The sequence below is a fragment of the Bombus pascuorum genome, chromosome 4 (genome assembly GCF_905332965.1).
Source record: "Bombus pascuorum chromosome 4, iyBomPasc1.1, whole genome shotgun sequence".
Lineage (NCBI taxonomy): Eukaryota > Metazoa > Arthropoda > Insecta > Hymenoptera > Apidae > Bombus > Bombus pascuorum.
In genome coordinates this window covers 17,401,455-17,427,127 of record NC_083491.1, presented here as the reverse complement: position 1 = coordinate 17,427,127, position 25,673 = coordinate 17,401,455, and the positions used below count along the sequence as shown (strand labels likewise).

General features: G+C 28.4%; 6 protein-coding genes across 11 annotated transcripts; 3 read left to right on the top strand and 3 right to left on the bottom strand.

The window, feature by feature from the left end:
- Positions 1 to 62: 62 nt before the first annotated feature.
- On the top strand, positions 63 to 2,384 carry LOC132906151 (pre-mRNA-splicing factor CWC25 homolog). 2 transcript variants are annotated; one of them, XM_060958044.1, is made up of 4 exons: positions 63 to 220; positions 327 to 666; positions 1,061 to 1,221; positions 1,330 to 2,384. In XM_060958044.1, the coding sequence occupies exons 1-4, from the start codon at positions 203 to 205 to the stop codon at positions 2,221 to 2,223; spliced, it is 1,413 nt and encodes a 470-aa protein (XP_060814027.1). In that variant the 5' UTR covers positions 63 to 202; the 3' UTR covers positions 2,224 to 2,384. The 2 variants fall into 2 exon arrangements, with proteins under 2 accessions (XP_060814027.1, XP_060814028.1); XM_060958045.1 differs by having other exon boundaries at positions 72 to 247.
- Positions 2,332 to 7,750, bottom strand: LOC132906146 (probable phosphorylase b kinase regulatory subunit beta; the record flags this gene model as incomplete). Its single annotated transcript, XM_060958034.1, has 18 exons — positions 2,332 to 2,734; positions 2,816 to 2,923; positions 3,034 to 3,274; positions 3,367 to 3,504; positions 3,585 to 3,787; positions 3,859 to 4,001; positions 4,075 to 4,207; positions 4,269 to 4,411; positions 4,489 to 4,604; positions 4,684 to 4,871; positions 4,932 to 5,162; positions 5,888 to 5,902; positions 5,987 to 6,267; positions 6,337 to 6,475; positions 6,614 to 6,811; positions 6,878 to 7,234; positions 7,312 to 7,519; positions 7,584 to 7,750. Coding segments are annotated over 18 exons (3,186 nt in total), but the record flags the coding sequence as incomplete, so codon positions are not given.
- Positions 7,751 to 8,604: 854 nt separating this feature from the next.
- LOC132906149 (pre-mRNA-splicing factor CWC25 homolog) lies at positions 8,605 to 10,926 on the top strand. Of its 2 annotated transcripts, none has more exons than XM_060958040.1 (4): positions 8,605 to 8,762; positions 8,869 to 9,208; positions 9,603 to 9,763; positions 9,872 to 10,926. In XM_060958040.1, the coding sequence occupies exons 1-4, from the start codon at positions 8,745 to 8,747 to the stop codon at positions 10,763 to 10,765; spliced, it is 1,413 nt and encodes a 470-aa protein (XP_060814023.1). In that variant the 5' UTR covers positions 8,605 to 8,744; the 3' UTR covers positions 10,766 to 10,926. The 2 variants fall into 2 exon arrangements, with proteins under 2 accessions (XP_060814023.1, XP_060814024.1); XM_060958041.1 differs by having other exon boundaries at positions 8,614 to 8,789.
- On the bottom strand, positions 10,874 to 16,292 carry LOC132906145 (probable phosphorylase b kinase regulatory subunit beta; the record flags this gene model as incomplete). The annotated part of the gene is made up of 18 exons (XM_060958033.1): positions 10,874 to 11,276; positions 11,358 to 11,465; positions 11,576 to 11,816; positions 11,909 to 12,046; positions 12,127 to 12,329; positions 12,401 to 12,543; positions 12,617 to 12,749; positions 12,811 to 12,953; positions 13,031 to 13,146; positions 13,226 to 13,413; positions 13,474 to 13,704; positions 14,430 to 14,444; positions 14,529 to 14,809; positions 14,879 to 15,017; positions 15,156 to 15,353; positions 15,420 to 15,776; positions 15,854 to 16,061; positions 16,126 to 16,292. Coding segments are annotated over 18 exons (3,186 nt in total), but the record flags the coding sequence as incomplete, so codon positions are not given.
- An 854-nt stretch (positions 16,293 to 17,146) lies between these two features.
- On the top strand, positions 17,147 to 19,468 carry LOC132906150 (pre-mRNA-splicing factor CWC25 homolog). Of its 2 annotated transcripts, none has more exons than XM_060958042.1 (4): positions 17,147 to 17,304; positions 17,411 to 17,750; positions 18,145 to 18,305; positions 18,414 to 19,468. In XM_060958042.1, exons 1-4 carry the CDS (start codon positions 17,287 to 17,289, stop codon positions 19,305 to 19,307), a joined length of 1,413 nt encoding a protein of 470 aa, XP_060814025.1. In that variant the 5' UTR covers positions 17,147 to 17,286; the 3' UTR covers positions 19,308 to 19,468. The 2 variants fall into 2 exon arrangements, with proteins under 2 accessions (XP_060814025.1, XP_060814026.1); XM_060958043.1 differs by having other exon boundaries at positions 17,154 to 17,331.
- Positions 19,416 to 25,616, bottom strand: LOC132906147 (probable phosphorylase b kinase regulatory subunit beta). Of its 3 annotated transcripts, XM_060958038.1 has the most exons (20): positions 25,092 to 25,601; positions 24,889 to 25,007; positions 24,667 to 24,802; positions 24,395 to 24,602; positions 23,961 to 24,317; positions 23,697 to 23,894; positions 23,420 to 23,558; positions 23,070 to 23,350; positions 22,971 to 22,985; positions 22,004 to 22,245; positions 21,768 to 21,944; positions 21,573 to 21,688; positions 21,353 to 21,495; positions 21,159 to 21,291; positions 20,943 to 21,085; positions 20,669 to 20,871; positions 20,451 to 20,588; positions 20,118 to 20,358; positions 19,900 to 20,007; positions 19,416 to 19,818 (listed from the first exon to the last, which is right to left on the bottom strand). In XM_060958038.1, exons 1-20 carry the CDS (start codon positions 25,121 to 25,123, stop codon positions 19,642 to 19,644), a joined length of 3,306 nt encoding a protein of 1,101 aa, XP_060814021.1. In that variant the 5' UTR covers positions 25,124 to 25,601; the 3' UTR covers positions 19,416 to 19,641. The 3 variants fall into 3 exon arrangements, with proteins under 3 accessions (XP_060814021.1, XP_060814019.1, XP_060814020.1); XM_060958036.1 differs by lacking the exons at positions 19,416 to 19,818; positions 19,900 to 20,007; positions 20,118 to 20,358; ... (4 more) ...; positions 21,353 to 21,495; positions 21,573 to 21,688 and having other exon boundaries at positions 21,860 to 21,954; positions 22,015 to 22,245; positions 25,092 to 25,615; XM_060958037.1 differs by lacking the exons at positions 19,416 to 19,818; positions 19,900 to 20,007; positions 20,118 to 20,358; ... (5 more) ...; positions 21,573 to 21,688; positions 22,971 to 22,985 and having other exon boundaries at positions 21,860 to 21,954; positions 22,015 to 22,245; positions 25,092 to 25,616.
- Positions 25,617 to 25,673: the final 57 nt, after the last annotated feature.

Genomic DNA, 25,673 nt, shown 5'->3' with positions numbered 1-25,673 from the left:
ATTTAGTATTTACTCGTTTTATATTGCTATATAACGTACAGCAATACTAATATTGTTGTTAACAACGTTAATATTGTTTAATATTGTTTCAACGTTGGTAAAAAAAAGCAGTAATATATTTGGAATATATATAATATAATTGGAATAATATAAAAGTATATTCCTTTCACACACACATCTCGTGTCTTATTATCTGCTAAAAATGGGTGGTGGAGATTTGGTAAGTTGAAATTAAATTTTAAGTTGAGTAAATATGTATTATATAGGTTATATAGGTTAATAGAAGCATATTGTATCTAACAAAATTTCAAATTTTGTTAATATAGAATTTGAAGAAGTCATGGCATCCATCTACTATGAAAAATATAGAAAAAGTTTGGAAAGCAGAGCAACAACAAAGTCAAGAAAAAAAGAAAATAGCTGAATTAAAGAAAGAAATAGAAATGGAGAAAGATCGAGAGGATATGAAAAAATACGCAATGGAGCAAGGAGTAATAGAAAAGAAAGATGACAAAAAGCTAGATTGGATGTATAAAGGACCAAATCAATTAGTCAATAGAGAAGAATATTTACTTGGACGGCCAATTGATAAATCATTTGAACAAATGGTTCAAACAGAAAAGAATAATGAATTAAACCAAGTACCAAGAAATCATGTTGAACATGGTAATTATATTTTAAATGTTTTTTAACCCTTTAACCTACAACATCGAGTTAGACTCCTGGTACGCTTTTCGGGTCAAACATAAGAAACACAAGTTAGACTCGTGATATATCCTTCGGGCTACATGCGATAAACATTTTTTTTCTTGGTCGTATTCGCAAGTACAGATATATTTTCTTGTAAAATATTAGAAAGATATCCTTAAAAATCTTGTACAATGATCAATTGGTAGTAATTATTTATCAAACATCTTGCAACATAAAATTAGTTGTGTCTTGCATAACTTCGAATGCCGATGGTTATGGCGCGTACTGTTGTAACTTAAATCGTGGGGCAAGGGGTTAATTTGTATAAGAATAGCACAGTGTTTTATACGTAACTTATTTGCAATTTCAGAATGTATTCCCCCGTCATTACGTTTCTTTTCTGGTAATGAACAAGTGGACTTAGCAAGAAAGATGCAAGAAGACCCCTTATGTACTATAAAGAAAAAGGAGATGGAAACAAGAAATCAACTGCTAACAAATCCAGTTAAATTAAAGCAATTACGACAGTTGGTATGTAAATGATAATATTGGCTTGTTATAATATTTTATTAAAAATATTTTATTAAAAATATTTTATTATTTATTTATTAATATCAACATTAATATCACTATTTCTAGTTGGAGCAGCAGTCAAAAAAAAGGAAAGGGGAAAAGAAAAAGAAGAAGACTAAACAAGATATTGATAGTGATGATGAAGCGCAACTGGACCTATTACTGGCTACTAAATATAAACAGTTAAAGGATAAAATTAGTAATAAAGATTTAATAAAGTCAATGAAAAAGGTGAAACATAAACGAAAGAAAAATTCTAGAAAAGAAAATGAAACTTCAAATAGTGAATCAGAAAGTAGTAACGAAGGAAGTGAAAGTAAAGAAAAAAATACTGAAGTTATAAAAGATAGTAAAGAAAGATATTTAATACCTGATAAAGAAGAAGAAAGAAAGCATAGGTCATATGAAAAACTTGTTAAAGCATGCAGTTCAAGCAATGATAATAATGATAGGTCATTCAATAGAGACATAAGAAAACACAGAGATAATGATTTTCGTTCGAGAAGTCCTCAAAATAGGAGAAGCAGTACTCATAAAAATACATACAATACCGAGAATAAGTATAAAGATCTTTCAAAGAGATCACATGAAAAAGAAACAATATATTCTAAATTATCTTCTGATACAAATAGATACAAGTATTACAAAGAAGATAAGAATCGAGATAAATGGAATTTTAAAAAGAAACAGGTTCTCACAGAAGAAGAAAAAGAACGACGTAGACAAGAAATGATAGCAAATGCAACATGGAGAGATGAAGAACGAGAACGTAATGTTAAAAAGTATCGCATGGAAGAAAAGAAAGAAATGGATAGTAGAAAAGTGTATAATCAAGATTTTGTTACAAAACAATTAGCAGCTGCTGCAGAAATGAGTACTGTTGCTTCTAGAATTAAAGCCAATATAAATAATATACAACGATCTGGAAGAGCAATGGATACAAATTTTGCTAAAAGGTGAATCCAAATAATACAGTTTGTACAGTTAAGTTTGTACAGTTTTATAAATTTCATTCTTTATAAGAATTACTATAATCTAAATGTGATATATTAAAAAATGTACACTGTGTAAAATATAATTATATATTTTATTGATATATGAATACAGATTTTTAGACAGAATTACTATCTTTTATAATTTTCAGTATTTTATTTATATAAAGCAAATTTTCTTGACTGAGGAAATATATATACACACATTAAGAAAATACCATATTTTTATATAAATATACTTCTGATTATATATAATGTATTTACAAACAATATTCGATTGTACTGAAGAATTACTTTCTCCATTATGTAATTTTACAAGTTTCTCTAGTTTCAATTGCATCGTTGATGTCATTAATAGTTGCGAAACATCCTCCAGTAAGCATATTATTTACTACAGCTCTAGCAAGATATCCTGTAGTTATTGAATAGTGAGCAGAGAAAAACAATGATTGATCAACAGTTTTTTCCATGTTATTATCCTAAACAAATTTATGTGTAATATTGGATTTACATATATACTGTAACTAATATATGTAAAATTATAGTCAGAATATATGTACCTTACAATACATGAGGAAACTATCTTCGACGAGTTTGTTAAGATTTAATTGTTTCTGAAAACTTAATTCTGGATTTCGAAGTAAAATTGTTGACACTATAGTGAGTAACTGTAAAAATGGGAGCTGTATATGTATACGTACTGCATATTTTTTTGTAAATATAATAATACTCTTGCACAAATCGAAAAATAAATCAAATATAAGTAAAAAAAGAATACCTCTACAATAATTTGGCGATATTCTGGCAATTGTATATGGTGAAGTAAAGATTCCACGAACAAAGCAAATGTAAGTTCCGAACGAGTCATATTAGACAGAGTAGGTTGTTGAGGTAATTCTCGTCCATTAACACAAATACCATCCGGACAACGCATTAATACTTCCCAAACGTGATTATAAAAATGTGCAGGTACTCTACATAAACAACCTTCGATTTTTCTACGTCCTAAAACTGTAATCCTAATACAACATAAAATTAATTTATGTATAATAGATAAATGTGTACTGTATGAAAAATAAATACTGTATGAAATAAATTAAGTTATTTATACTTTTCATTGTTGGCCCAATCTTTAACCGTCAATACTTTTATAAGGAATTGACGAATCTCAAATGGACTATAGTTCTCAATTGGTTTAGGATTTTTAACAAACATTTGTAGGTAAAGTTTTATTGCTTCTAGGACCCATCTATAAATAAGAAGAATATTTAATAATACTTATTCTAAATATTCTAGATATTAATGTTAAAGATGACACATAAAACACACCCAATACGAATTTTCAGTATTCCTTTAAACATTTCTGGATTTGTTCCAATAAGCCGACCGCAGTACAATAATACTTCTTGTTGAAGTACTGCTTGAACTACGTTATGTGGTTGAATTGTTGAATACATAACTGACTGAATTTCTACAGGTGTCATTGGTTTATCAAATACAGTTTCTTCTTGTCCAATTACTCCAACTGTTATCTGATATTAATGATGAATAAAAAATTCTTTATTTACACACTATAAATATCCAAACAATTTAACAAAGGTACCTGTTTTCCTTTAACAAGAACTCCTGTTATAAAAGGACTTATACTATCAACGGTGTGATTCAATAAACTGCTACAGTAACGAACAACCATCCAATATCTAAGACACCCTGCCTGTTGATACAATGACCTTAATTGATCTCCAACTAAAATAAAATATTAATCAAAGTAAATATCACTATGTACTTATAATCTTTAAATAATAATTTATATTAGTACCTGTCATTCCATTAATTTCATAGTTAATTCCTTCTCGTTTCAATAAAATACCATAAAGTTGACACAAAGTATATAAGCTTTTATTGTTACGAATTTCATTTAAAATATTATATAGTGGTTCATTCATATAATACTAAAACACGAAGCAGTTAGAATAAATAAAAAAAATATAGTTATTATTTATAGATACTTACAGAATAATCTTTTATATTTTCAGAATAAGTTAAAGCTTTAGGTACATCAGTTAAACTTTGATATCCAATATAATCGTGTTTTAATTGCTTAAATTGGGAAAGTTCAAGATCTGTCTCTACAGTATTTATAAAGTCCAAATGTTCTACACAACATTATATTTGCATTAATATTTACTAAATGATAGAGAATAAAATGTATTAATGTAAATATTAATTATACCAATGCATGAAGATGAAATGAGATTCTGTAACCGACCAATTCGAACTTTTGTTTTGTTACAATATCCTTTTTTTAACATAGCAAAAAGATCAAGCATTTCCTTAAATTGTGGATCTCTAACAAAGAAATTTTTTATTTATGAGTGTGATATAAAAACTACACTTTCAGCATATTAATTTAAAAATTAACAAATACCTCATATGTTCTTCTCGTATTAAAAGACATATAGTAGGTCGACCTGAAAGTCGCCAATATTTGCCCACAAACTGAAGTTCAGTTTTTATGTCGTCGATTAATAGAGCCATATCTCTATACAAATAAAAATCTGACACCTCAAATATTAGAGGATAACAAAGTACTGTCATACCACATACTCTATAAACCTATAAAAAAAGTGATAATGAACTTCCTAAATCAATTTTTATATTATACATTGAACATACCTTACTTGTACCCAAAGACCCAATTGGTCTTGCTGGTCGGCCTTGTAGATTTAGTTTGTTATTCACTCCCAATTTTTCATAAACTTTTACTAATTGTGTAGATGATAATATTTGTACAGGTTCCACTTCGTGTGGTGTTTGTGTTTGTATACCATATGTTGCCATCATAGCTTGTAATCGCATAGATTCAGCAATAAGAACGATTTGTACTACAAGATCTGTATGAGTACCCTAACATAGAGAAATTTTGTAATAAGTCAATCATTATCAATGCATTATTATAATATGACAAGAATGTTAAAATTATTAATATAATACATTTTTTCATTCCCTAAAACATTCAAAATTAAAAAAGGAGTTCAATTAAATAAAAACAAAACTAGAAGTTTTTAGAAAAATTTGTCAATTAGACAATGTAATGATGTAATAATACATATACTATGTATTGTAAAGTTAAGAAATAATAATGAGAAAAAGAAGATGGCAGAAACAAGCATCTTAAAAAAGAACTAAGATAAATCATGCCTTGATCCAAGCTTCATGCATTATAACTAAAAAAAATGTCTCCAATATTTACATTAATAATGTGTGTGTGTGTGTGTGTGTGTGTGTGTGTGTGTGTGTGTGTGTGTGTGTGTGTGTGTGTGTGTGTGTGTGTGTGTGTGTGTGTGTGTGTGTGTGTGTGTGTGTGTGTGTGTGTGTGTGTGTGTGTGTGTGTGTGTGTGTGTGTGTGTGTGTAATAGAGAACTAATATAATAATCAGTTACTAATCTGAGCAAATAATAGACATTCAATATTACAATATGCTACATGATTCAAGCATGTATTATCATTTGTTTAATTTGAAAGCTCAAATACATATATTATTTAATTAACATTATAAAGCTACTATCAATCCACAAATATTAAAACAAAATACTACAAAATATAGTATAGTATTTGTATCATTTACTTACAATACTCGGTTTTGCCTGCATGAAACAAACATGTACAAAATAATTTATTACAACTAATTAATTTAGTAAATGTACTAATTAAACTGTACTCTGACTTACTTGAAAAGCTGAATACCTTCCAGCTTTTCGTGGTCTGTTGTATGAAGGAAGATAACGTCTAATTGGATCTAATTCATTAATATGTAATAAACCAGCAGTGAGTAGTTGAGCAATTATAAACATAGCTTGATTCCACAAATATATGGATCCAAGTTCTGTATCTGTAGAACTTTTCTGTCCTCTTCCTTCAGCACTTGGTACTCGATATGTACTACCAGGATCATTTCTTTCTAGTTCTAATCTATCCTCAGGTACATAGTAATACATAGGTATTACAGGATCTATTTAATTAAACAGAATACAATAACATTTCATATCATTGTAGCCAAATCTATTTTCTATCTACATACCTCCATTAATATCTTTGTACATTCGTTCTTTTAATAATTTTTGATATTCTTCCACTTGTTCTGGCAAAGTCTTAAAAACGCCATCAATGATCATAAATATGTAAAATAATGGCCATTCACATTCTATATTATCAAATTCCTATAACAAAAAAATATCTCTTTAATACCATTCTAAAATTATTAAAAGAAGTTAATGTAATTATGTAGACAGAAATTATAAATCCATTTAAGCACATTCTGAAAATAATATATACTAACAATCAAATACATCAGAGACCTTGATTTCACCAGATTTGTAATATCGTCGATCTTTGCTTTCTATAACGGTTTTGTATCCATCTCTGCCAAACCTCTTAAATCCGTAATTGCCTTTTAATCTTCGAATTATATTCGCCTTTGTTTCGTTATACAATACTTCTTCGTGAGTTGCAAATGCAGGAAAAGATATTGTTGGTAGTAAAGCTGTGTCTACACTCTAAATAGTACAATGTATTAAAATTTAAACTATAACATATTTTTACATAATATGTATATTTTTTACCTTAGAACTTGACTCTCTCGGAAGCATTGTTTCAAAAATACTACGATTTCGATTATGTGCATCAATATCAACATATATGACTGACCAAGAAGCTCCTTTTTCTCCAAATAAATTGCATCCATTAATAGCTTCAAGAGCACTTTTGGCTATACCAATTGAACTTGCATGTATTTCAGGTGTACCATCATTATATCTACTACCACGTTCCCACATGCCATAATCTGGTGTACGATATGCTCTTTCCACATAATATACAAGATTTTGTATAAATGCTACTTCATCTTGAGTATATATAATTTGCAATCCTGAAGAAATCATTTGTACTAAAAATATTAAATATAGTGAAACAATATCAATCTGCAAAAAATAAAATTGGTATAATAATTATTTTAAATCACTCTATCTTATCATATTTCAGTATGTACTATAATTACTTGCAAATGATTGTAATCGGCATCTTTAAAAATTTCATCACCAGTATCTAAATGAAATTTACAATGCAATGCGAAGCGATTACACTGATTACGTTTAAATAACTCTATTCTAGGTGATTGTTTCACCCAACATTCTAAAATCCCACGCATACATTTTACAGCTGATTGTCCAAGTTCATAAGATTTTCCACGATCATCATCTATACGTCTAAAAAACATAATATTATATACGATAATATAATAATTACTATACAAACTTAATCTTTTATTACCTATATGCTTGGTACAAACTCCATACAGCGGCCGCACAGTAAATACTTTCTCTCACACTTCCAACTACTTTATCATTTGAAACTTGTGGAAAAAGACCAGTTATACAACTTTGATAACGTAACAATTGTCTTTTAACTGCCAGCGTCGTGTTTTCTAAGTTATATCTTTTATGATTCTATTAAAATATGTCTAAAAAAATTACATATGAATTATTAAAACATGTTCTGAGAATGATATATTTACTATTGTAAGCATATACATACATACAATTTATTCTACACAATAGCGTGCATATGTATACGTATCAAAACGAAAATATGATTTTCTTACTTGGTTCCATAAATTGTTCGGAAATTCTTGGACCGTAAATATACCAAGCGATGAAAATGAGGGCCACGGTACTAACAGATGTAAACAAGAAGATTTTCAACAATTGCAACTGAAAATCGTCAAATGCTACCAAATCAATAAATTTGTGAAAAAAATCAGAAAATTTTTGTTGAAGTTCATTGCTGATTATGCTGTTGATCGGGTGAAATATTAACTCAAACGTTGTTGAGCCCACTAAGTCATCGGTAAGCTTATTGATCGTTTCCACCAAATATTCTACCCAAGACCACGAATTTTCATGTACGCTACTCATCACATGTGAAAAACTCCTAATTAAATTAAATAAACGCACACTTTTTGTTCACCTTTACTTTATTATGTCACATTACCCACGTCATACTTTGATATTTTCAAGTGTCTAAATCATTCTGATTTTCAAGGTCAGATCCCAGAATATGATGAAACTCGACCAATGGGAAAACTTCTGAATAAGCGTAAATAATAACATTCGATTTACCATCTTATAAAATGAATACTCATGACTCATGGCTTCGGTAACGCCGGCTCTGTAGCCATTTCATTTCAATCATTCGATGGTGATGGTTGTGTTTTAAAATCATACGTAAATATTTAGTATTTACTCGTTTTATATTGCTATATAACGTACAGCAATACTAATATTGTTGTTAACAACGTTAATATTGTTTAATATTGTTTCAACGTTGGTAAAAAAAAGCAGTAATATATTTGGAATATATATAATATAATTGGAATAATATAAAAGTATATTCCTTTCACACACACATCTCGTGTCTTATTATCTGCTAAAAATGGGTGGTGGAGATTTGGTAAGTTGAAATTAAATTTTAAGTTGAGTAAATATGTATTATATAGGTTATATAGGTTAATAGAAGCATATTGTATCTAACAAAATTTCAAATTTTGTTAATATAGAATTTGAAGAAGTCATGGCATCCATCTACTATGAAAAATATAGAAAAAGTTTGGAAAGCAGAGCAACAACAAAGTCAAGAAAAAAAGAAAATAGCTGAATTAAAGAAAGAAATAGAAATGGAGAAAGATCGAGAGGATATGAAAAAATACGCAATGGAGCAAGGAGTAATAGAAAAGAAAGATGACAAAAAGCTAGATTGGATGTATAAAGGACCAAATCAATTAGTCAATAGAGAAGAATATTTACTTGGACGGCCAATTGATAAATCATTTGAACAAATGGTTCAAACAGAAAAGAATAATGAATTAAACCAAGTACCAAGAAATCATGTTGAACATGGTAATTATATTTTAAATGTTTTTTAACCCTTTAACCTACAACATCGAGTTAGACTCCTGGTACGCTTTTCGGGTCAAACATAAGAAACACAAGTTAGACTCGTGATATATCCTTCGGGCTACATGCGATAAACATTTTTTTTCTTGGTCGTATTCGCAAGTACAGATATATTTTCTTGTAAAATATTAGAAAGATATCCTTAAAAATCTTGTACAATGATCAATTGGTAGTAATTATTTATCAAACATCTTGCAACATAAAATTAGTTGTGTCTTGCATAACTTCGAATGCCGATGGTTATGGCGCGTACTGTTGTAACTTAAATCGTGGGGCAAGGGGTTAATTTGTATAAGAATAGCACAGTGTTTTATACGTAACTTATTTGCAATTTCAGAATGTATTCCCCCGTCATTACGTTTCTTTTCTGGTAATGAACAAGTGGACTTAGCAAGAAAGATGCAAGAAGACCCCTTATGTACTATAAAGAAAAAGGAGATGGAAACAAGAAATCAACTGCTAACAAATCCAGTTAAATTAAAGCAATTACGACAGTTGGTATGTAAATGATAATATTGGCTTGTTATAATATTTTATTAAAAATATTTTATTAAAAATATTTTATTATTTATTTATTAATATCAACATTAATATCACTATTTCTAGTTGGAGCAGCAGTCAAAAAAAAGGAAAGGGGAAAAGAAAAAGAAGAAGACTAAACAAGATATTGATAGTGATGATGAAGCGCAACTGGACCTATTACTGGCTACTAAATATAAACAGTTAAAGGATAAAATTAGTAATAAAGATTTAATAAAGTCAATGAAAAAGGTGAAACATAAACGAAAGAAAAATTCTAGAAAAGAAAATGAAACTTCAAATAGTGAATCAGAAAGTAGTAACGAAGGAAGTGAAAGTAAAGAAAAAAATACTGAAGTTATAAAAGATAGTAAAGAAAGATATTTAATACCTGATAAAGAAGAAGAAAGAAAGCATAGGTCATATGAAAAACTTGTTAAAGCATGCAGTTCAAGCAATGATAATAATGATAGGTCATTCAATAGAGACATAAGAAAACACAGAGATAATGATTTTCGTTCGAGAAGTCCTCAAAATAGGAGAAGCAGTACTCATAAAAATACATACAATACCGAGAATAAGTATAAAGATCTTTCAAAGAGATCACATGAAAAAGAAACAATATATTCTAAATTATCTTCTGATACAAATAGATACAAGTATTACAAAGAAGATAAGAATCGAGATAAATGGAATTTTAAAAAGAAACAGGTTCTCACAGAAGAAGAAAAAGAACGACGTAGACAAGAAATGATAGCAAATGCAACATGGAGAGATGAAGAACGAGAACGTAATGTTAAAAAGTATCGCATGGAAGAAAAGAAAGAAATGGATAGTAGAAAAGTGTATAATCAAGATTTTGTTACAAAACAATTAGCAGCTGCTGCAGAAATGAGTACTGTTGCTTCTAGAATTAAAGCCAATATAAATAATATACAACGATCTGGAAGAGCAATGGATACAAATTTTGCTAAAAGGTGAATCCAAATAATACAGTTTGTACAGTTAAGTTTGTACAGTTTTATAAATTTCATTCTTTATAAGAATTACTATAATCTAAATGTGATATATTAAAAAATGTACACTGTGTAAAATATAATTATATATTTTATTGATATATGAATACAGATTTTTAGACAGAATTACTATCTTTTATAATTTTCAGTATTTTATTTATATAAAGCAAATTTTCTTGACTGAGGAAATATATATACACACATTAAGAAAATACCATATTTTTATATAAATATACTTCTGATTATATATAATGTATTTACAAACAATATTCGATTGTACTGAAGAATTACTTTCTCCATTATGTAATTTTACAAGTTTCTCTAGTTTCAATTGCATCGTTGATGTCATTAATAGTTGCGAAACATCCTCCAGTAAGCATATTATTTACTACAGCTCTAGCAAGATATCCTGTAGTTATTGAATAGTGAGCAGAGAAAAACAATGATTGATCAACAGTTTTTTCCATGTTATTATCCTAAACAAATTTATGTGTAATATTGGATTTACATATATACTGTAACTAATATATGTAAAATTATAGTCAGAATATATGTACCTTACAATACATGAGGAAACTATCTTCGACGAGTTTGTTAAGATTTAATTGTTTCTGAAAACTTAATTCTGGATTTCGAAGTAAAATTGTTGACACTATAGTGAGTAACTGTAAAAATGGGAGCTGTATATGTATACGTACTGCATATTTTTTTGTAAATATAATAATACTCTTGCACAAATCGAAAAATAAATCAAATATAAGTAAAAAAAGAATACCTCTACAATAATTTGGCGATATTCTGGCAATTGTATATGGTGAAGTAAAGATTCCACGAACAAAGCAAATGTAAGTTCCGAACGAGTCATATTAGACAGAGTAGGTTGTTGAGGTAATTCTCGTCCATTAACACAAATACCATCCGGACAACGCATTAATACTTCCCAAACGTGATTATAAAAATGTGCAGGTACTCTACATAAACAACCTTCGATTTTTCTACGTCCTAAAACTGTAATCCTAATACAACATAAAATTAATTTATGTATAATAGATAAATGTGTACTGTATGAAAAATAAATACTGTATGAAATAAATTAAGTTATTTATACTTTTCATTGTTGGCCCAATCTTTAACCGTCAATACTTTTATAAGGAATTGACGAATCTCAAATGGACTATAGTTCTCAATTGGTTTAGGATTTTTAACAAACATTTGTAGGTAAAGTTTTATTGCTTCTAGGACCCATCTATAAATAAGAAGAATATTTAATAATACTTATTCTAAATATTCTAGATATTAATGTTAAAGATGACACATAAAACACACCCAATACGAATTTTCAGTATTCCTTTAAACATTTCTGGATTTGTTCCAATAAGCCGACCGCAGTACAATAATACTTCTTGTTGAAGTACTGCTTGAACTACGTTATGTGGTTGAATTGTTGAATACATAACTGACTGAATTTCTACAGGTGTCATTGGTTTATCAAATACAGTTTCTTCTTGTCCAATTACTCCAACTGTTATCTGATATTAATGATGAATAAAAAATTCTTTATTTACACACTATAAATATCCAAACAATTTAACAAAGGTACCTGTTTTCCTTTAACAAGAACTCCTGTTATAAAAGGACTTATACTATCAACGGTGTGATTCAATAAACTGCTACAGTAACGAACAACCATCCAATATCTAAGACACCCTGCCTGTTGATACAATGACCTTAATTGATCTCCAACTAAAATAAAATATTAATCAAAGTAAATATCACTATGTACTTATAATCTTTAAATAATAATTTATATTAGTACCTGTCATTCCATTAATTTCATAGTTAATTCCTTCTCGTTTCAATAAAATACCATAAAGTTGACACAAAGTATATAAGCTTTTATTGTTACGAATTTCATTTAAAATATTATATAGTGGTTCATTCATATAATACTAAAACACGAAGCAGTTAGAATAAATAAAAAAAATATAGTTATTATTTATAGATACTTACAGAATAATCTTTTATATTTTCAGAATAAGTTAAAGCTTTAGGTACATCAGTTAAACTTTGATATCCAATATAATCGTGTTTTAATTGCTTAAATTGGGAAAGTTCAAGATCTGTCTCTACAGTATTTATAAAGTCCAAATGTTCTACACAACATTATATTTGCATTAATATTTACTAAATGATAGAGAATAAAATGTATTAATGTAAATATTAATTATACCAATGCATGAAGATGAAATGAGATTCTGTAACCGACCAATTCGAACTTTTGTTTTGTTACAATATCCTTTTTTTAACATAGCAAAAAGATCAAGCATTTCCTTAAATTGTGGATCTCTAACAAAGAAATTTTTTATTTATGAGTGTGATATAAAAACTACACTTTCAGCATATTAATTTAAAAATTAACAAATACCTCATATGTTCTTCTCGTATTAAAAGACATATAGTAGGTCGACCTGAAAGTCGCCAATATTTGCCCACAAACTGAAGTTCAGTTTTTATGTCGTCGATTAATAGAGCCATATCTCTATACAAATAAAAATCTGACACCTCAAATATTAGAGGATAACAAAGTACTGTCATACCACATACTCTATAAACCTATAAAAAAAGTGATAATGAACTTCCTAAATCAATTTTTATATTATACATTGAACATACCTTACTTGTACCCAAAGACCCAATTGGTCTTGCTGGTCGGCCTTGTAGATTTAGTTTGTTATTCACTCCCAATTTTTCATAAACTTTTACTAATTGTGTAGATGATAATATTTGTACAGGTTCCACTTCGTGTGGTGTTTGTGTTTGTATACCATATGTTGCCATCATAGCTTGTAATCGCATAGATTCAGCAATAAGAACGATTTGTACTACAAGATCTGTATGAGTACCCTAACATAGAGAAATTTTGTAATAAGTCAATCATTATCAATGCATTATTATAATATGACAAGAATGTTAAAATTATTAATATAATACATTTTTTCATTCCCTAAAACATTCAAAATTAAAAAAGGAGTTCAATTAAATAAAAACAAAACTAGAAGTTTTTAGAAAAATTTGTCAATTAGACAATGTAATGATGTAATAATACATATACTATGTATTGTAAAGTTAAGAAATAATAATGAGAAAAAGAAGATGGCAGAAACAAGCATCTTAAAAAAGAACTAAGATAAATCATGCCTTGATCCAAGCTTCATGCATTATAACTAAAAAAAATGTCTCCAATATTTACATTAATAATGTGTGTGTGTGTGTGTGTGTGTGTGTGTGTGTGTGTGTGTGTGTGTGTGTGTGTGTGTGTGTGTGTGTGTGTGTGTGTGTGTGTGTGTGTGTGTGTGTGTGTGTGTGTGTGTGTGTGTGTGTGTGTGTGTGTGTGTGTGTGTGTGTGTGTGTAATAGAGAACTAATATAATAATCAGTTACTAATCTGAGCAAATAATAGACATTCAATATTACAATATGCTACATGATTCAAGCATGTATTATCATTTGTTTAATTTGAAAGCTCAAATACATATATTATTTAATTAACATTATAAAGCTACTATCAATCCACAAATATTAAAACAAAATACTACAAAATATAGTATAGTATTTGTATCATTTACTTACAATACTCGGTTTTGCCTGCATGAAACAAACATGTACAAAATAATTTATTACAACTAATTAATTTAGTAAATGTACTAATTAAACTGTACTCTGACTTACTTGAAAAGCTGAATACCTTCCAGCTTTTCGTGGTCTGTTGTATGAAGGAAGATAACGTCTAATTGGATCTAATTCATTAATATGTAATAAACCAGCAGTGAGTAGTTGAGCAATTATAAACATAGCTTGATTCCACAAATATATGGATCCAAGTTCTGTATCTGTAGAACTTTTCTGTCCTCTTCCTTCAGCACTTGGTACTCGATATGTACTACCAGGATCATTTCTTTCTAGTTCTAATCTATCCTCAGGTACATAGTAATACATAGGTATTACAGGATCTATTTAATTAAACAGAATACAATAACATTTCATATCATTGTAGCCAAATCTATTTTCTATCTACATACCTCCATTAATATCTTTGTACATTCGTTCTTTTAATAATTTTTGATATTCTTCCACTTGTTCTGGCAAAGTCTTAAAAACGCCATCAATGATCATAAATATGTAAAATAATGGCCATTCACATTCTATATTATCAAATTCCTATAACAAAAAAATATCTCTTTAATACCATTCTAAAATTATTAAAAGAAGTTAATGTAATTATGTAGACAGAAATTATAAATCCATTTAAGCACATTCTGAAAATAATATATACTAACAATCAAATACATCAGAGACCTTGATTTCACCAGATTTGTAATATCGTCGATCTTTGCTTTCTATAACGGTTTTGTATCCATCTCTGCCAAACCTCTTAAATCCGTAATTGCCTTTTAATCTTCGAATTATATTCGCCTTTGTTTCGTTATACAATACTTCTTCGTGAGTTGCAAATGCAGGAAAAGATATTGTTGGTAGTAAAGCTGTGTCTACACTCTAAATAGTACAATGTATTAAAATTTAAACTATAACATATTTTTACATAATATGTATATTTTTTACCTTAGAACTTGACTCTCTCGGAAGCATTGTTTCAAAAATACTACGATTTCGATTATGTGCATCAATATCAACATATATGACTGACCAAGAAGCTCCTTTTTCTCCAAATAAATTGCATCCATTAATAGCTTCAAGAGCACTTTTGGCTATACCAATTGAACTTGCATGTATTTCAGGTGTACCATCATTATATCTACTACCACGTTCCCACATGCCATAATCTGGTGTACGATATGCTCTTTCCACATAATATACAAGATTTTGTATAAATGCTACTTCATCTTGAGTATATATAATTTGCAATCCTGAAGAAATCATTTGTACTAAAAATATTAAATATAGTGAAACAATATCAATCTGCAAAAAATAAAATTGGTATAATAATTATTTTAAATCACTCTATCTTATCATATTTCAGTATGTACTATAATTACTTGCAAATGATTGTAATCGGCATCTTTAAAAATTTCATCACCAGTATCTAAATGAAATTTACAATGCAATGCGAAGCGATTACACTGATTACGTTTAAATAACTCTATTCTAGGTGATTGTTTCACCCAACATTCTAAAATCCCACGCATACATTTTACAGCTGATTGTCCAAGTTCATAAGATTTTCCACGATCATCATCTATACGTCTAAAAAACATAATATTATATACGATAATATAATAATTACTATACAAACTTAATCTTTTATTACCTATATGCTTGGTACAAACTCCATACAGCGGCCGCACAGTAAATACTTTCTCTCACACTTCCAACTACTTTATCATTTGAAACTTGTGGAAAAAGACCAGTTATACAACTTTGATAACGTAACAATTGTCTTTTAACTGCCAGCGTCGTGTTTTCTAAGTTATATCTTTTATGATTCTATTAAAATATGTCTAAAAAAATTACATATGAATTATTAAAACATGTTCTGAGAATGATATATTTACTATTGTAAGCATATACATACATACAATTTATTCTACACAATAGCGTGCATATGTATACGTATCAAAACGAAAATATGATTTTCTTACTTGGTTCCATAAATTGTTCGGAAATTCTTGGACCGTAAATATACCAAGCGATGAAAATGAGGGCCACGGTACTAACAGATGTAAACAAGAAGATTTTCAACAATTGCAACTGAAAATCGTCAAATGCTACCAAATCAATAAATTTGTGAAAAAAATCAGAAAATTTTTGTTGAAGTTCATTGCTGATTATGCTGTTGATCGGGTGAAATATTAACTCAAACGTTGTTGAGCCCACTAAGTCATCGGTAAGCTTATTGATCGTTTCCACCAAATATTCTACCCAAGACCACGAATTTTCATGTACGCTACTCATCACATGTGAAAAACTCCTAATTAAATTAAATAAACGCACACTTTTTGTTCACCTTTACTTTATTATGTCACATTACCCACGTCATACTTTGATATTTTCAAGTGTCTAAATCATTCTGATTTTCAAGGTCAGATCCCAGAATATGATGAAACTCGACCAATGGGAAAACTTCTGAATAAGCGTAAATAATAACATTCGATTTACCATCTTATAAAATGAATACTCATGACTCATGGCTTCGGTAACGCCGGCTCTGTAGCCATTTCATTTCAATCATTCGATGGTGATGGTTGTGTTTTAAAATCATACGTAAATATTTAGTATTTACTCGTTTTATATTGCTATATAACGTACAGCAATACTAATATTGTTGTTAACAACGTTAATATTGTTTAATATTGTTTCAACGTTGGTAAAAAAAAGCAGTAATATATTTGGAATATATATAATATAATTGGAATAATATAAAAGTATATTCCTTTCACACACACATCTCGTGTCTTATTATCTGCTAAAAATGGGTGGTGGAGATTTGGTAAGTTGAAATTAAATTTTAAGTTGAGTAAATATGTATTATATAGGTTATATAGGTTAATAGAAGCATATTGTATCTAACAAAATTTCAAATTTTGTTAATATAGAATTTGAAGAAGTCATGGCATCCATCTACTATGAAAAATATAGAAAAAGTTTGGAAAGCAGAGCAACAACAAAGTCAAGAAAAAAAGAAAATAGCTGAATTAAAGAAAGAAATAGAAATGGAGAAAGATCGAGAGGATATGAAAAAATACGCAATGGAGCAAGGAGTAATAGAAAAGAAAGATGACAAAAAGCTAGATTGGATGTATAAAGGACCAAATCAATTAGTCAATAGAGAAGAATATTTACTTGGACGGCCAATTGATAAATCATTTGAACAAATGGTTCAAACAGAAAAGAATAATGAATTAAACCAAGTACCAAGAAATCATGTTGAACATGGTAATTATATTTTAAATGTTTTTTAACCCTTTAACCTACAACATCGAGTTAGACTCCTGGTACGCTTTTCGGGTCAAACATAAGAAACACAAGTTAGACTCGTGATATATCCTTCGGGCTACATGCGATAAACATTTTTTTTCTTGGTCGTATTCGCAAGTACAGATATATTTTCTTGTAAAATATTAGAAAGATATCCTTAAAAATCTTGTACAATGATCAATTGGTAGTAATTATTTATCAAACATCTTGCAACATAAAATTAGTTGTGTCTTGCATAACTTCGAATGCCGATGGTTATGGCGCGCACTGTTGTAACTTAAATCGTGGGGCAAGGGGTTAATTTGTATAAGAATAGCACAGTGTTTTATACGTAACTTATTTGCAATTTCAGAATGTATTCCCCCGTCATTACGTTTCTTTTCTGGTAATGAACAAGTGGACTTAGCAAGAAAGATGCAAGAAGACCCCTTATGTACTATAAAGAAAAAGGAGATGGAAACAAGAAATCAACTGCTAACAAATCCAGTTAAATTAAAGCAATTACGACAGTTGGTATGTAAATGATAATATTGGCTTGTTATAATATTTTATTAAAAATATTTTATTAAAAATATTTTATTATTTATTTATTAATATCAACATTAATATCACTATTTCTAGTTGGAGCAGCAGTCAAAAAAAAGGAAAGGGGAAAAGAAAAAGAAGAAGACTAAACAAGATATTGATAGTGATGATGAAGCGCAACTGGACCTATTACTGGCTACTAAATATAAACAGTTAAAGGATAAAATTAGTAATAAAGATTTAATAAAGTCAATGAAAAAGGTGAAACATAAACGAAAGAAAAATTCTAGAAAAGAAAATGAAACTTCAAATAGTGAATCAGAAAGTAGTAACGAAGGAAGTGAAAGTAAAGAAAAAAATACTGAAGTTATAAAAGATAGTAAAGAAAGATATTTAATACCTGATAAAGAAGAAGAAAGAAAGCATAGGTCATATGAAAAACTTGTTAAAGCATGCAGTTCAAGCAATGATAATAATGATAGGTCATTCAATAGAGACATAAGAAAACACAGAGATAATGATTTTCGTTCGAGAAGTCCTCAAAATAGGAGAAGCAGTACTCATAAAAATACATACAATACCGAGAATAAGTATAAAGATCTTTCAAAGAGATCACATGAAAAAGAAACAATATATTCTAAATTATCTTCTGATACAAATAGATACAAGTATTACAAAGAAGATAAGAATCGAGATAAATGGAATTTTAAAAAGAAACAGGTTCTCACAGAAGAAGAAAAAGAACGACGTAGACAAGAAATGATAGCAAATGCAACATGGAGAGATGAAGAACGAGAACGTAATGTTAAAAAGTATCGCATGGAAGAAAAGAAAGAAATGGATAGTAGAAAAGTGTATAATCAAGATTTTGTTACAAAACAATTAGCAGCTGCTGCAGAAATGAGTACTGTTGCTTCTAGAATTAAAGCCAATATAAATAATATACAACGATCTGGAAGAGCAATGGATACAAATTTTGCTAAAAGGTGAATCCAAATAATACAGTTTGTACAGTTAAGTTTGTACAGTTTTATAAATTTCATTCTTTATAAGAATTACTATAATCTAAATGTGATATATTAAAAAATGTACACTGTGTAAAATATAATTATATATTTTATTGATATATGAATACAGATTTTTAGACAGAATTACTATCTTTTATAATTTTCAGTATTTTATTTATATAAAGCAAATTTTCTTGACTGAGGAAATATATATACACACATTAAGAAAATACCATATTTTTATATAAATATACTTCTGATTATATATAATGTATTTACAAACAATATTCGATTGTACTGAAGAATTACTTTCTCCATTATGTAATTTTACAAGTTTCTCTAGTTTCAATTGCATCGTTGATGTCATTAATAGTTGCGAAACATCCTCCAGTAAGCATATTATTTACTACAGCTCTAGCAAGATATCCTGTAGTTATTGAATAGTGAGCAGAGAAAAACAATGATTGATCAACAGTTTTTTCCATGTTATTATCCTAAACAAATTTATGTGTAATATTGGATTTACATATATACTGTAACTAATATATGTAAAATTATAGTCAGAATATATGTACCTTACAATACATGAGGAAACTATCTTCGACGAGTTTGTTAAGATTTAATTGTTTCTGAAAACTTAATTCTGGATTTCGAAGTAAAATTGTTGACACTATAGTGAGTAACTGTAAAAATGGGAGCTGTATATGTATACGTACTGCATATTTTTTTGTAAATATAATAATACTCTTGCACAAATCGAAAAATAAATCAAATATAAGTAAAAAAAGAATACCTCTACAATAATTTGGCGATATTCTGGCAATTGTATATGGTGAAGTAAAGATTCCACGAACAAAGCAAATGTAAGTTCCGAACGAGTCATATTAGACAGAGTAGGTTGTTGAGGTAATTCTCGTCCATTAACACAAATACCATCCGGACAACGCATTAATACTTCCCAAACGTGATTATAAAAATGTGCAGGTACTCTACATAAACAACCTTCGATTTTTCTACGTCCTAAAACTGTAATCCTAATACAACATAAAATTAATTTATGTATAATAGATAAATGTGTACTGTATGAAAAATAAATACTGTATGAAATAAATTAAGTTATTTATACTTTTCATTGTTGGCCCAATCTTTAACCGTCAATACTTTTATAAGGAATTGACGAATCTCAAATGGACTATAGTTCTCAATTGGTTTAGGATTTTTAACAAACATTTGTAGGTAAAGTTTTATTGCTTCTAGGACCCATCTATAAATAAGAAGAATATTTAATAATACTTATTCTAAATATTCTAGATATTAATGTTAAAGATGACACATAAAACACACCCAATACGAATTTTCAGTATTCCTTTAAACATTTCTGGATTTGTTCCAATAAGCCGACCGCAGTACAATAATACTTCTTGTTGAAGTACTGCTTGAACTACGTTATGTGGTTGAATTGTTGAATACATAACTGACTGAATTTCTACAGGTGTCATTGGTTTATCAAATACAGTTTCTTCTTGTCCAATTACTCCAACTGTTATCTGATATTAATGATGAATAAAAAATTCTTTATTTACACACTATAAATATCCAAACAATTTAACAAAGGTACCTGTTTTCCTTTAACAAGAACTCCTGTTATAAAAGGACTTATACTATCAACGGTGTGATTCAATAAACTGCTACAGTAACGAACAACCATCCAATATCTAAGACACCCTGCCTGTTGATACAATGACCTTAATTGATCTCCAACTAAAATAAAATATTAATCAAAGTAAATATCACTATGTACTTATAATCTTTAAATAATAATTTATATTAGTACCTGTCATTCCATTAATTTCATAGTTAATTCCTTCTCGTTTCAATAAAATACCATAAAGTTGACACAAAGTATATAAGCTTTTATTGTTACGAATTTCATTTAAAATATTATATAGTGGTTCATTCATATAATACTAAAACACGAAGCAGTTAGAATAAATAAAAAAAATATAGTTATTATTTATAGATACTTACAGAATAATCTTTTATATTTTCAGAATAAGTTAAAGCTTTAGGTACATCAGTTAAACTTTGATATCCAATATAATCGTGTTTTAATTGCTTAAATTGGGAAAGTTCAAGATCTGTCTCTACAGTATTTATAAAGTCCAAATGTTCTACACAACATTATATTTGCATTAATATTTACTAAATGATAGAGAATAAAATGTATTAATGTAAATATTAATTATACCAATGCATGAAGATGAAATGAGATTCTGTAACCGACCAATTCGAACTTTTGTTTTGTTACAATATCCTTTTTTTAACATAGCAAAAAGATCAAGCATTTCCTTAAATTGTGGATCTCTAACAAAGAAATTTTTTATTTATGAGTGTGATATAAAAACTACACTTTCAGCATATTAATTTAAAAATTAACAAATACCTCATATGTTCTTCTCGTATTAAAAGACATATAGTAGGTCGACCTGAAAGTCGCCAATATTTGCCCACAAACTGAAGTTCAGTTTTTATGTCGTCGATTAATAGAGCCATATCTCTATACAAATAAAAATCTGACACCTCAAATATTAGAGGATAACAAAGTACTGTCATACACATACTCTATAAACCTATAAAAAAAGTGATAATGAACTTCCTAAATCAATTTTTATATTATACATTGAACATACCTTACTTGTACCCAAAGACCCAATTGGTCTTGCTGGTCGGCCTTGTAGATTTAGTTTGTTATTCACTCCCAATTTTTCATAAACTTTTACTAATTGTGTAGATGATAATATTTGTACAGGTTCCACTTCGTGTGGTGTTTGTGTTTGTATACCATATGTTGCCATCATAGCTTGTAATCGCATAGATTCAGCAATAAGAACGATTTGTACTACAAGATCTGTATGAGTACCCTAACATAGAGAAATTTTGTAATAAGTCAATCATTATCAATGCATTATTATAATATGACAAGAATGTTAAAATTATTAATATAATACATTTTTTCATTCCCTAAAACATTCAAAATTAAAAAAGGAGTTCAATTAAATAAAAACAAAACTAGAAGTTTTTAGAAAAATTTGTCAATTAGACAATGTAATGATGTAATAATACATATACTATGTATTGTAAAGTTAAGAAATAATAATGAGAAAAAGAAGATGGCAGAAACAAGCATCTTAAAAAAGAACTAAGATAAATCATGCCTTGATCCAAGCTTCATGCATTATAACTAAAAAAAATGTCTCCAATATTTACATTAATAATGTGTGTGTGTGTGTGTGTGTGTGTGTGTGTGTGTGTGTGTGTGTGTGTGTGTGTGTGTGTGTGTGTGTGTGTGTGTGTGTGTGTGTGTGTGTGTGTGTGTGTGTGTGTGTGTGTGTGTGTGTGTGTGTGTGTGTGTGTGTGTGTGTGTGTGTGATAGAGAACTAATATAATAATCAGTTACTAATCTGAGCAAATAATAGACATTCAATATTACAATATGCTACATGATTCAAGCATGTATTATCATTTGTTTAATTTGAAAGCTCAAATACATATATTATTTAATTAACATTATAAAGCTACTATCAATCCACAAATATTAAAACAAAATACTACAAAATATAGTATAGTATTTGTATCATTTACTTACAATACTCGGTTTTGCCTGCATGAAACAAACATGTACAAAATAATTTATTACAACTAATTAATTTAGTAAATGTACTAATTAAACTGTACTCTGACTTACTTGAAAAGCTGAATACCTTCCAGCTTTTCGTGGTCTGTTGTATGAAGGAAGATAACGTCTAATTGGATCTAATTCATTAATATGTAATAAACCAGCAGTGAGTAGTTGAGCAATTATAAACATAGCTTGATTCCACAAATATATGGATCCAAGTTCTGTATCTGTAGAACTTTTCTGTCCTCTTCCTTCAGCACTTGGTACTCGATATGTACTACCAGGATCATTTCTTTCTAGTTCTAATCTATCCTCAGGTACATAGTAATACATAGGTATTACAGGATCTATTTAATTAAACAGAATACAATAACATTTCATATCATTGTAGCCAAATCTATTTTCTATCTACATACCTCCATTAATATCTTTGTACATTCGTTCTTTTAATAATTTTTGATATTCTTCCACTTGTTCTGGCAAAGTCTTAAAAACGCCATCAATGATCATAAATATGTAAAATAATGGCCATTCACATTCTATATTATCAAATTCCTATAACAAAAAAATATCTCTTTAATACCATTCTAAAATTATTAAAAGAAGTTAATGTAATTATGTAGACAGAAATTATAAATCCATTTAAGCACATTCTGAAAATAATATATACTAACAATCAAATACATCAGAGACCTTGATTTCACCAGATTTGTAATATCGTCGATCTTTGCTTTCTATAACGGTTTTGTATCCATCTCTGCCAAACCTCTTAAATCCGTAATTGCCTTTTAATCTTCGAATTATATTCGCCTTTGTTTCGTTATACAATACTTCTTCGTGAGTTGCAAATGCAGGAAAAGATATTGTTGGTAGTAAAGCTGTGTCTACACTCTAAATAGTACAATGTATTAAAATTTAAACTATAACATATTTTTACATAATATGTATATTTTTTACCTTAGAACTTGACTCTCTCGGAAGCATTGTTTCAAAAATACTACGATTTCGATTATGTGCATCAATATCAACATATATGACTGACCAAGAAGCTCCTTTTTCTCCAAATAAATTGCATCCATTAATAGCTTCAAGAGCACTTTTGGCTATACCAATTGAACTTGCATGTATTTCAGGTGTACCATCATTATATCTACTACCACGTTCCCACATGCCATAATCTGGTGTACGATATGCTCTTTCCACATAATATACAAGATTTTGTATAAATGCTACTTCATCTTGAGTATATATAATTTGCAATCCTGAAGAAATCATTTGTACTAAAAATATTAAATATAGTGAAACAATATCAATCTGCAAAAAATAAAATTGGTATAATAATTATTTTAAATCACTCTATCTTATCATATTTCAGTATGTACTATAATTACTTGCAAATGATTGTAATCGGCATCTTTAAAAATTTCATCACCAGTATCTAAATGAAATTTACAATGCAATGCGAAGCGATTACACTGATTACGTTTAAATAACTCTATTCTAGGTGATTGTTTCACCCAACATTCTAAAATCCCACGCATACATTTTACAGCTGATTGTCCAAGTTCATAAGATTTTCCACGATCATCATCTATACGTCTAAAAAACATAATATTATATACGATAATATAATAATTACTATACAAACTTAATCTTTTATTACCTATATGCTTGGTACAAACTCCATACAGCGGCCGCACAGTAAATACTTTCTCTCACACTTCCAACTACTTTATCATTTGAAACTTGTGGAAAAAGACCAGTTATACAACTTTGATAACGTAACAATTGTCTTTTAACTAAAAATTATATATAATCTACTTACTTTATTGCTACATGAGATAAATATAATACGATGTAATAATATGAAAATAAATATTCTTACCAATTCCATAATAGATATCAAGTTGTCTGACTGTATCTTCATAATTTGATATCTTGAGAAACATGTCAATATCTAAATCAATAATACTACCTTGCCGTACATTTCTGATCTGAGAAGCTCTATACAGTTAAATATACTGATTATAATATTTGCTTAAGATTAATTACAGTTAAAAAAATTAATTATATTCAAGAGAAGCAAACCTTTTTGTGGAGATTGTTACAAAAGATGTCATCTTATTCAGATTAATCAATTCAATAGGTTTTTAACTTGATTTTATTGTTTAATGATTATATGGCAACAATTATTTCCAGTTACTTCAATAACATGGTTATTTATTATTAAAAAATTCTTTAGTAGAATATAAAACAATTAAGGAGACAATTTAAATAATAAACAACTCTTCTTTAATCCTTGTGTACGCATACGCGCATTAACCTTGACTGTGTTCTTTTGAATAGTTAATTTTACTTACACTACAATCAAATCTTCTATGTAATTGGCACGTAGAAGTTATTTACTATCTTTGACTTAAAATAGAAACCAAGAAGTAGCTATAAGTAGGTTCATTCCTAATTCATTTTAAGGTTCTCTGAGATGGAAAATTTTTGAATTATGTAATTGCATTTCCAAGTATTTAATAATATATTTCCAATTTTCTAATTGAAATTTATTAAAATAAAATATTTTAAAGGAGTTTTAATTAAGATTTTAATTGTAATTAAATTTTTCCAATAATTATATTGTTCCTTATCTATTATTAAATTACAGATGGAAGTTTTATT

Coding starts and splice junctions, on each gene's coding strand:
- LOC132906151 (XM_060958044.1), top strand. Junction 667..1,060: donor AAGAAATCATGTTGAACATG/GTAATTATATTT, acceptor TTGCAATTTCAG/AATGTATTCCCCCGTCATTA. Junction 1,222..1,329: donor TAAAGCAATTACGACAGTTG/GTATGTAAATGA, acceptor CACTATTTCTAG/TTGGAGCAGCAGTCAAAAAA.
- LOC132906149 (XM_060958040.1), top strand. Junction 9,209..9,602: donor AAGAAATCATGTTGAACATG/GTAATTATATTT, acceptor TTGCAATTTCAG/AATGTATTCCCCCGTCATTA. Junction 9,764..9,871: donor TAAAGCAATTACGACAGTTG/GTATGTAAATGA, acceptor CACTATTTCTAG/TTGGAGCAGCAGTCAAAAAA.
- LOC132906150 (XM_060958042.1), top strand. Junction 17,751..18,144: donor AAGAAATCATGTTGAACATG/GTAATTATATTT, acceptor TTGCAATTTCAG/AATGTATTCCCCCGTCATTA. Junction 18,306..18,413: donor TAAAGCAATTACGACAGTTG/GTATGTAAATGA, acceptor CACTATTTCTAG/TTGGAGCAGCAGTCAAAAAA.
- LOC132906147 (XM_060958038.1), bottom strand. CDS start 25,123: ATGACATCTTTTGTAACAATCTCCACAAAAAG. Junction 20,589..20,668: donor ATACTGAAAATTCGTATTGG/GTGTGTTTTATG, acceptor TCTTATTTATAG/ATGGGTCCTAGAAGCAATAA. Junction 20,008..20,117: donor ATCGCCAAATTATTGTAGAG/GTATTCTTTTTT, acceptor CCATTTTTACAG/TTACTCACTATAGTGTCAAC.